The sequence below is a fragment of the Mustela nivalis genome (assembly GCF_964662115.1).
Source record: "Mustela nivalis genome assembly, chromosome: X".
In the NCBI taxonomy this organism is placed as follows: domain Eukaryota; kingdom Metazoa; phylum Chordata; class Mammalia; order Carnivora; family Mustelidae; genus Mustela; species Mustela nivalis.
The window spans coordinates 46,205,289-46,214,644 of record NC_139040.1 but is presented as its reverse complement, the minus strand read 5'-3'; the positions used below and the strand labels follow the sequence as shown (position 1 = coordinate 46,214,644).

At 44.1% G+C, this 9,356-nt stretch overlaps 1 protein-coding gene across 8 annotated transcripts in view; it reads right to left on the bottom strand.

The window, feature by feature from the left end:
- Positions 1-1,322: 1,322 nt before the first annotated feature.
- The window catches only part of SYTL4 (synaptotagmin like 4), a 64,505-nt gene continuing 56,471 nt past the window's right edge, over positions 1,323-9,356 (bottom strand). For 4 of the 8 annotated variants that reach the window (XM_082716874.1, XM_082716877.1, XM_082716875.1 and 1 more), the window contains 4 exons: positions 8,577-8,685; positions 6,165-6,264; positions 5,178-5,386; positions 1,323-3,224 (listed from right to left, as the gene is read on the bottom strand). In XM_082716874.1, coding sequence (XP_082573000.1) covers positions 3,076-3,224; positions 5,178-5,386; positions 6,165-6,264; positions 8,577-8,685 — 567 coding nt within the window. In that variant the 3' untranslated portion in view covers positions 1,323-3,075. Of the gene's footprint in view, positions 3,225-5,177; positions 5,387-5,436; positions 5,587-6,164; positions 6,265-8,576; positions 8,686-9,356 lie in introns of all 8 variants that reach the window. The other 4 variants (XR_014307071.1, XM_082716878.1, XR_014307070.1 and 1 more) reach the window with 4 other exon arrangements.

The following is a 9,356-nucleotide window of genomic DNA, read 5'->3' as shown; positions in this document are numbered from 1 at the left end:
CAGAATAAATGCCCTGCCTTGTCTTTATCACTTATACTTCAAGTGGCAAGCCAGGGCATGCTAGCCAGTCAAAGGCCCAAATGACAACATGAATGACAACCTGAACTGAGTTTCCACCTGGGCCTGATAGAAATGTTCCTCTAGCTTCGAAAAACTGAGCAGCTTTTCTTTTTATTGAGTAGTCAGATAGGCAAGTCAATATTGCTTTCTTTAGGTTAAGCCTCACTGTAACCTCTTTTGCCTTATGATTCAGAAAATTCCAGCCTCTAAAGTAGGGGGAGGGGGCGGCAGCAGAATCAAGCTCACAGTCAGACAAGGGGGCTCGCCTCACCCCAACCTTGTTCATATCTGTTTTTCTCTCTCTGCCTCCCAACTACCCCCATCTCTCCATCTCCCCATATATCTCAAACACACACATACACACACACACACTAATGTGCACAAGCCATTGAGTCCATCAGCTGGTTAGATAACATTCAAAGCATCCTGATTATCCTACCTTGTAGACTAAACTTATTTCTTTGAGATATTTTAGAAAAAGAGTCATCCCTTCCTTTGAATCTTCACCCATAACACATATAACGCCCTTGCAGGAAGTAGTATGATACAGTGGAATCAGACCTTGATTCAAAGGCCAACTCTGTCGTACGATGGTGGACTTGACTTTCCTCTTCTATAAAAACGGAAATTTCTCTACTTCATAAGGTGCTTGGAGAAATTAAGGAAATGACATATAATGTGTCTAGCATAAAGCTTTGTACATAAAAAACATTCAATATATATTGATGTCTTTTTGCAAAAGAGGTCAAGAATCACTTGGGCTCTCCCTCGAAACCCAGGACCTTATTTCTGAGATGGGTTGCTTAGCATCTGTGTTATTTATTTCCCAAAACTAAATAATGGTAGAAGGGGTGAAGGGAAAAAGCCCTACCTCCTAGAGATATCGAAGGATCCAGAAAGAAACACAGCAGAGAACATCTTCCTTCCCCTGTGCACAGCTTTCTCCTTCTAGTGATAGGGGGCTAGAAAGCTCAAGAAGGAGTTCCTCTGGAACTTGAGAGAGAAAGAAAAGTGGTGCCAATTTTAAGATGGTTTCTCAGGTCTCTCCCTAGATACCAAACACAAAGGTCAACAGGTCAGAGCTCAGCAGAGGTATCAGGCAGCAACATAGGGAAAGGGAAATTTTCTTCCAATCAGTGCAGTGTATGCTTAGGGAAGGTATTTGTCTCTTTGGTTCTTTCCCATCAAGCCACTGAACAGAAACTGCAGTAAGTGAGGACATGAGAGAGAAAAGCCTCAGTTGAACTAACAAATGCAAACACTTGGCAAGTGAGAAAGCTTTATTGAAGCACAGTTACATTTCAGGGCATGGAGAACAAAGGAGCGAGTTACAGACGAGGATTCCAAATTATGCTTTCCATTATAGCATCAAGCCATACCAAACAAACCTTTTAAAAAACATTCCTCCATTCGGCTCACCTATACAGTAGAAACCACAGCAGCTGCCCTTGATCTAATGGCCCTTCTAGGAGAAATCAGCAGACTCTACCAAAGGGGATCTTTTCTCTGGTATAGACTCCTTTCACAAACAATTTTGTGTAGATACACTTGCAAGGATAAAAAGGTCCATTTGGTACAGTGAGTTTCAAAAAAGAAACTCAGGTCACTAGACCCTTCTTAGAAAGGTCTCAACGCATCACACCCACATTACATCTAGGTCACATTTAGGAAACAACAGGAAAAATAGAAACTGAAGTCACTTCAAGAAGGAAGTCAGAATAACTAGGAGGTTCTCTGAACACATTGTCTTAGAGTACTAACAGTGCCCAGTCTGGAGAAACACTGAGCCAGTTTACCTTTTTTTTTTTTTTTTTTTTTTAGATTTTACTTATTTATTTGAGATGAAATGTGAGAAAGAGAGCACAAGCAGAGGGTAGGGGTAGAGGGAAAGGGAGAAGCAGGCTCCTCGCTGAGCAGGGAGGCCAATGTGGGGCTTGATCCCAGAACCCCCAGATCATGACCTGAGCCGAAGGCAGATGCTTAACTAACTGAGCCACCCAGGCGCCCCAACACTGGGCCAGTTTAGTCAGTACTTGGCTATTCTGACTGGCATGATAGTACATAGACCATATTCTGTGTGGTACCACACCGTGGACACAAGCACTCAGAAAGATGTGGCACATGAAGGTGAAGATGTCTTTTATTAAAGAAATGAGGAGCTCTCCAACAACAGCTGTATCTGTATAAAATGCAAAAATGCAGCACAGGCTGGGAGACATTTCACTCTCAGCCAGTCGGGTCCTATGAGACCACCGAGAAACCATTTGGGGCATGTCCATGACTCAGTCACTAACTAACTAAAGTGTTCTTTTTTTTTTTTTTCTAAAGCAGCTCCATTTTAAGGGTGTGTTAAAGGTCTAGTGAAGATGTCTGGAGCTGGAAGGAACTTGGGAATTTTCTTAGCATTTCAAAGGAAACCATGAGACCCAAGTGCTACAAAAACTGCTTAAGAACAAGAAGAGTTAAAAGCCAAGTTCCAGAAATTTATCAAGGTAAAAATGTAGTTAAAAACAGATATTTGAAAGGAAGGGGACAGACCTGCTCACCTCTCTCCCATCTTCTCTTACCTTTAGTAACCCAACCCTGCTTCCCAGAGCCTTGGCCTCAGCCCAGGCACACCTTCCAACACAGACCTGTATGAATGCCAAAGGTAGCCAGAGCTTCCTGGGGAAGGAGGAAAAGCAAGACAGGGGATTTTTAAAAAAAGCTTGTTTTAAAAGATTTTAAGTTAATTAAAGATCATAAGGATATACACATGGACTCTGGAAATATACTAGATGAAGCACAAATAAAAACATTTGGAACAGATCTTTACTCTTGAGCCTACTTCAGAAAAGGGAAAGAGTCTGCATGACTCTAGCATAATGAGAATTGTAGAAATATGTGTTTATACACACACACATACATAACACACAAACATGCACACATACACACATTATAAATCTTTGCTCTTGGTTTCTTCATGTCCTCTGACTTGCCCTGGACAGGACTGGACCTTCAGAGAAGGACGGGGACTCATAGGCCCAGCTTCTGTTTGGCCATCGAGGAACGCAAATGCAGAGTCCCTTCTGCCCACGACCCTGGGTACTGTCGCATCTTCTGCCACAGGCTCACTTCTTCCCCAGTCGAGTCCATCCAGTCCACCACTTCCCCATTACTGATCCCTGAGGAGAAACACCAGAGGAGTGGCTGAACAGGGAACCCATGCCTCAGCCACCCTCCCCCCAGGAAAGAGGGGTTACATGGCAAGGGTAGCCATCCCACAAAAGATAGCATATTAGGGAGATGGGTGGATGGGGATGGCCGTCTGGGAACTGCTCCCTAGTGACTTGGCAAGGCTGTCTCTGTGCTCCCGAGACTCAATCAAGAGACTTCAGATTGAAGAAATGAGACTCCAACGAGCACACGGTGGCTTCAGACCTCTCCTTCTGAGCCCATGACAGAGTTCTTATGTCTGACACCTCATGCCAGAGCTACTGCCTTTCTATCACCGTCAACTCGACTGGAAATTAAAAAAAAAAAAAAAAAGAAGAAGAAGAAGAAGGTGGGGGTGTGAGGGGTGGGAGAAGCAGCAGCTAAACACCTTTTTTTCCTCTAGCTATAGACTCCAGGCCTAAGGTTCGGATTGGATGTGGCCTCATTCCTACTTCTTGTACATTCATTTTTTCAACAAACAATTATTGAGTACTTACCATGTACCAGGTACTCTTTGAGGCTTCGGAGATACAGTGGTGAACAAAGAAAAAAAAAAGTCCTGCCTTATAGGCAGCTTACATTTGAATAGAGGAAACACAACATTTACAAGGAAGTCAAGAATATTCCAGATAGTGAGATAAGTGTCACCAAGTAACTAAAGAGGGTGGTCGGTGGTGCCTAGATTAGGGCCTCCTTTAGCTGGAATGGTCTGGGTGCCTCTCCAAGGAGACATCTGAGTAGAACACTGAAGGATGGGAAGGAGCCAGAGAAAGGTTAACAATAATTGCAAAGGTTCTGAAGTTGGAATGAGCTTGGTATATTTGGAAAGCAGAAAGAGTCATTGTGTTTGGAGCACAGGGAGCCAGCAGAAAAGTGATATAAAGATAGATTTTAAAGGAACAAAGGGTCCAGAATCTGGAGGGGCCTGTAAGAATGGCAAGAACTTTGGATTGTCTTCTAAGCACAGGAGTGGGCCACTGAAGGGTTTTAAGTGGGGGACTGATACGAACTTACTTGCATTTGTGAAAACCTCATTCTAGACACTTCGGGTTAAGTGCTTTATATGACTTCTTAATATACAAGTAGTATTTAAGGCTGCAGGCATGAAGAGACTGCAGAGAGGAGAAAGGATTCAAGACTAAGCCCTAAAAAAACACCAGTATTTAGAGTGTGGGTAGAGAATGAGAAAGCTCCAAAGACAAATGCAGAATCAGTAGGAACTAAGTATTTCAAGAAAAAGGGAGGGATCAGCTAGGCTAAATCACATGAAAATTCTAGTAATATGAAAGCAAAAGTCCATCATGAGCAACTGCTCAGTGGAGTGGTGAGACAGAAGCCAGATCACAGTAGACTGAGGACTAAAAGAGATGTGAGGAAGTAGAGACAATTCCTTTTAAGAAATTAAAAGGGGGAATGTAGGGTCAAGAAAAGGTTAATTTCTGTTTCTTAAAGATTGGCAATATCAGAGCGTATCGGTTTTCTCCTCCAGTAGAGAGGTAGAGGGAATGAAAGTGATCAGACAGGAGAGAGAGAAGATTCCAAAAGCTTGAGGTTAAGAAGGTTAGGGTATGATCCAGAATACTTGGAAAGAGCATGGACTTTGCTAGAAAAGCCCCTCTTTTGTTACAACAGGATAGAAGATGGAAATTATCCGTTGGTGCAGGTAGGTTTTTAGATTTTTTGGCAGTAAGATGGCGGCATTCCTGGCAAACAGGGTCCCATTCATGTGTACCCATTAACAGTGCATGAGCTCAGCCTTCCCCTGAGGCCTGCACTCAGTCAATTGTGACCAGACGTTAACTGAAAGAAAAGAAGACTGCTTTTGCTATAGAGAGGCTCCGAAGGAAGGGCTACAGGTATATGAGGACTGAAAAATATGCAAGAGGCCTTTAAAATAGTCAGGACTGGGGACAGGCTCTCACCAGTGCCAACACCCAGCCTGACCCCACCCAGGAAGTCATTGCTGGCCAGAGGCTCCCGGTCCCACACAGTCAGTTCCAGGCACATGTGTTGCAGATCTTCCAGCCTCACACCATTGTAGACAAATGTGTGGTTGTAGTGGGGATTCAGGGTCTTCTTCATCACGGGAGTTTTACGCTTACTGGCCTTGTTCCTCATGGGAAGGAGGTATCTGGCAGAGGGCAGGGAATAATCAACAACCTACTCAAAGCTGGCAAATACCTGTCTAAATTCCCCTTTCCCCTGGTGCAGGCCTAGCCCAGGGAGGTAGGTCGTCAGGCCGATGCTAGCACACACTCCCTCCTCCAGATATCCTGAAGCAGACTTCCCACTACCCCCACTGGATCATTCACCTGATTCAATTCCTTTAACCTGGAGAAAAAATTAATACAGTGTCATTAATAAACTCTTATCTATACTCAACCAAACATGGGCTTTAAATATTTGATTCCATTTCTCCTGGACAAGGTCCTCTTTCAAGAAAACCAACAGTCGTTAACTATAGGCCTAGCCAACCATGATTTGCTAGAAAACTTAATTCGGCAGGATGATCTATCATTGGGGCGGGGGGGGGGGGGGGCTGGTGTTGCTTCAGTATTGTGGGGAGCACAGTCAGTCCTAAGTTCCTAAATCCTAACGGTCAGGGGATATAGCTTTTGATTCAGGATTCATTATAATAAAGCCAAAGTCTGTATCAAAGGAAAAGTCCAGCCTGTCTGTCTACCACCCTCCTCTCTGGAAAACCACACTATAGCACAGTCCAAACTGAGCTCAGACCAGGACAAAGTTGGTTGTAGAGGCTTTCCCAGTACCTATTTTCAGGAACAGAGTTGGCTGCTGGAGGCAGTGGGATATACAAGGATAATATCCACAGAGAAAGGTTAATTTGGGCTCCTCTCTTAGTTTCCTTGTCCCAGAACTGGTTAGTTTGGTGCTGGCCAGGGACTCACCCCTTGACAAAGCTGTCTGAAGTCCCTCCTGATTTGGCAGCCGTCAGGTTCTTGGCTTCTTTGATCCACACCTGGAGCTCTCCCCCTTCCCCACCTTTACCTGCAAGGGAGGTCAGCCATAACAAGTTGATCCCCTCCCCGCTTCAGATTTCTCTTGACCTTTGCCTACAGAGCACCTTCCATCCCTGGCTCCTGAAGGCAGCAGGCTCCATGACAACTGGACCACATCTGACTTCCACTCTCAGGACCTAACACAGTGCCTGACTCAACTAGTAAGGACAGAAGTAGCAATAAATGCTTTTTAGAAAACTGGCTATGTGCCTGAATCTACATTAAGCCTTTAATTGTCAAAGCAACAGTAGAAGGTATCTACTCTTATTCCTAATTTATAGATGGGAAAGTGGAGGCTTAGAGAAGTAAAGTTGCCTGATATTTGTTTAATGATTTTTAAAAAGGGAAATCCCCTACGTGTGTTCTTGATCCCATGCCCACTTTGCAGGACGCATCAGGCATCAGCAATTTCAACCCCCACCTTCCATTTTTTTAAAGATTTTATTTATTTATTTGAGAGAGACAGAGAGAGATAGCACAAGTCAGGGGGGAGAGGCAGAGGGAGAAGCAGACTCCCTGCTGAGCAGGGAGCTGGATAAAGGATTTCCTTCTAGGCCTCTGGGACCATGACCTGAGCCCAAGGCAGATGCTTAACCCAATGAGCCACCCAGGAGCGCACTCCACCACCACCACCATCCCCTGGCTTTTTAAAAGGTTTCACTTACTTATTTGAGAGAGAGAGAGTATGTGTGAATGAGAGAGAGAAAAAGCCAGGGAGGCAGGAGAGGCAGAGGATGAACCCACCTCCCATTTTTAATATCTCTTCTTCTACTAGTCCTGTCGCCTCAGTCTAAATATACATTAATCTCCTCTTCTTTTGAAAATCCTTTAAAAAGTGTCACCTGGGTGGCTCAGTTGATTAAGTGTCTGCCTTTGGCTTAGGTCATGATCCTGGGGTCCTGGGATTGAGCCCCATATTGGACTCTCTGCTTATCAGGGAGTCTGCTTCTCTGTCTCCCTCTGCCCCTCCCCTTCGCTTATGCCCCACCTCCATCTCAAATAAATAAATCTCTTAAAAGAAGAAAAGATCCTTTAAAAAGAAAATCTCCCTTCACCCCTACCTCTTTCTTTCACCATCAATTATCCTAAAAATAAAAAAATTTTAAAAAAAAAGAGTCCCCACTCACTACTTCTAATTCTTTGCTTTATTCACTCAGCCTAGTTTCTGGAGAAAGCTGGCTTCTGCTTCCACTAAACCACTGAAAAGACAGCCTAACGCTGATGAGCCATGTCTTCCTGGTCCTCACCGGCCTGACATCCCAGTTGTATTTCAACACTATTAACAACCTCTGCTCTTTTTTTCTGCAAGCTCTTTCCTAAAATAACCCTCTACCTCATTAGCTTTCTGTCCTCTCTTCATCCTTTAAAGTGTTGCTCTTTCCTACGGTCCAATCCTTGCTTCTCTTCTCTAGTCATCCCACACACCCTTCCTGGGGGTCTTGTTGAACCCCGTATCCTATGGATTAGACCCTGCAACAGTTTTTCCAAGACTTTGGCTTCCCATTGCACCAATAGGTCAAACTCAACTCCTTACTGTTATGTTCAAAGCCTTTTTCAGTCAGGCAACTGCAGCTCCACTCCCCCATATACAAACCATAACCCCAGCACCACCAAAAGAAGGAGTTCACTACCTCACACCTTACATCCAACCCCACATTTACCATGCCTTTTTAAAACCTTTCCTCTTGCTATCTCTTCTGGAACTTCTCTTCTCACCCCATCCTCTTCTGAAGTCCAGTTTCATCCTTACTTCCTCTTTCGAGTTCTCCCCAAATGTAACCAGAGAGAATTCATCACTCCTGTATATGTGCTCTTTCAACATATGACTGTCGTCCTCACTACACTAAGCTTCTCTAGGGAGGGCAAACATGTCTTATTCATCCACATGTCCCTAATCACTGGCACAGCGCCTGGTGTGCTCATTTACTCTGCCTTGACCTTTAACTTCCTGTCCCTCACATTTCACCACCCTGTGCAACCACCCTTTCTCACCCCCAAACTTTCTGTTCTAATCTGCCCTCTTAATAGCTTGCTATACCTGGACTGATACCAAGTCAGTTTAATGGCCTAAAAAAAAAAATGAGTGCCAATGCTAAGATATTCCCTTCTGGTTGAAAATGATGCAGAAAAGGCTTTCTTAGTAAAGGAATCTTCCCTAGAAGATGATCCAAGGAACATCTCAATCTTGTCTCACCAACAGAGCTGGCCACCAGCTGCACTATCTCATACATGCCCTGTACGGAACACCAAGGACTAAATCCAGCAAACCTCCCCACCCCCACCCCCCCCAAAAAAACTCACTCTTTTTCCGGTCACCTCCAACAGGGAGTTTGGAGGCTGGGATGTATTTCAATGAAACCACCAACTCGCCTTTGTGTGACGGCAAGCCAGTCAGGGACTCAGCACTGATCTGAAACACAGGGAAACCTGACAGGTCAAGCGGGGCTTCTCAGGAGTTGTGGGGACCTCTTGCTGAGGAGACTCGAAAATTGACCCCTAGAACAGCTTCATGACATGAGAGAATCCTCCTTATGGATATAATCCAGGGTACCTAGGCCATGGCAGCCACAGGATTCTAAGGCAGTTCCTTCAGAAGGAGCTGGAGAAAAAACAGTGAAGTTCTTCTGCAATGCCCACTGTTTTGCTACTTGGGGGATACACTGACTAGATTCCAAATGCCCTCAAAGGTCTTCCAGTGAAGTTGCCACACAGACTCACAGGCGACAGATACCATGATGAGGAATCTTGCTACCAACATTGTTAGTAAAAGCCAAAAAGTGGAACAACCTAAATGTTGATCAATACAGAAAAGGTTAAGTGAGCGATTTTAATGCCCGCAGATGGCGCCTGGATTACAGCATGCAATCATCGAAAAGAACCCAGGGAATCCATACGTGCTGACTGAGAAAGATACCCAAGCCATACTAGTAAGTCAACAAAGCAAAATTCAGAAAAAGTATCCTTCTTATATTGACATGTGTTCATGTTTGTATATGTGAATATGTATGTATGTAAATAATGATAATTATCACTTATATAGTACTTACTATGTTATAAGTACTTTAAGTATATCATTTTGTG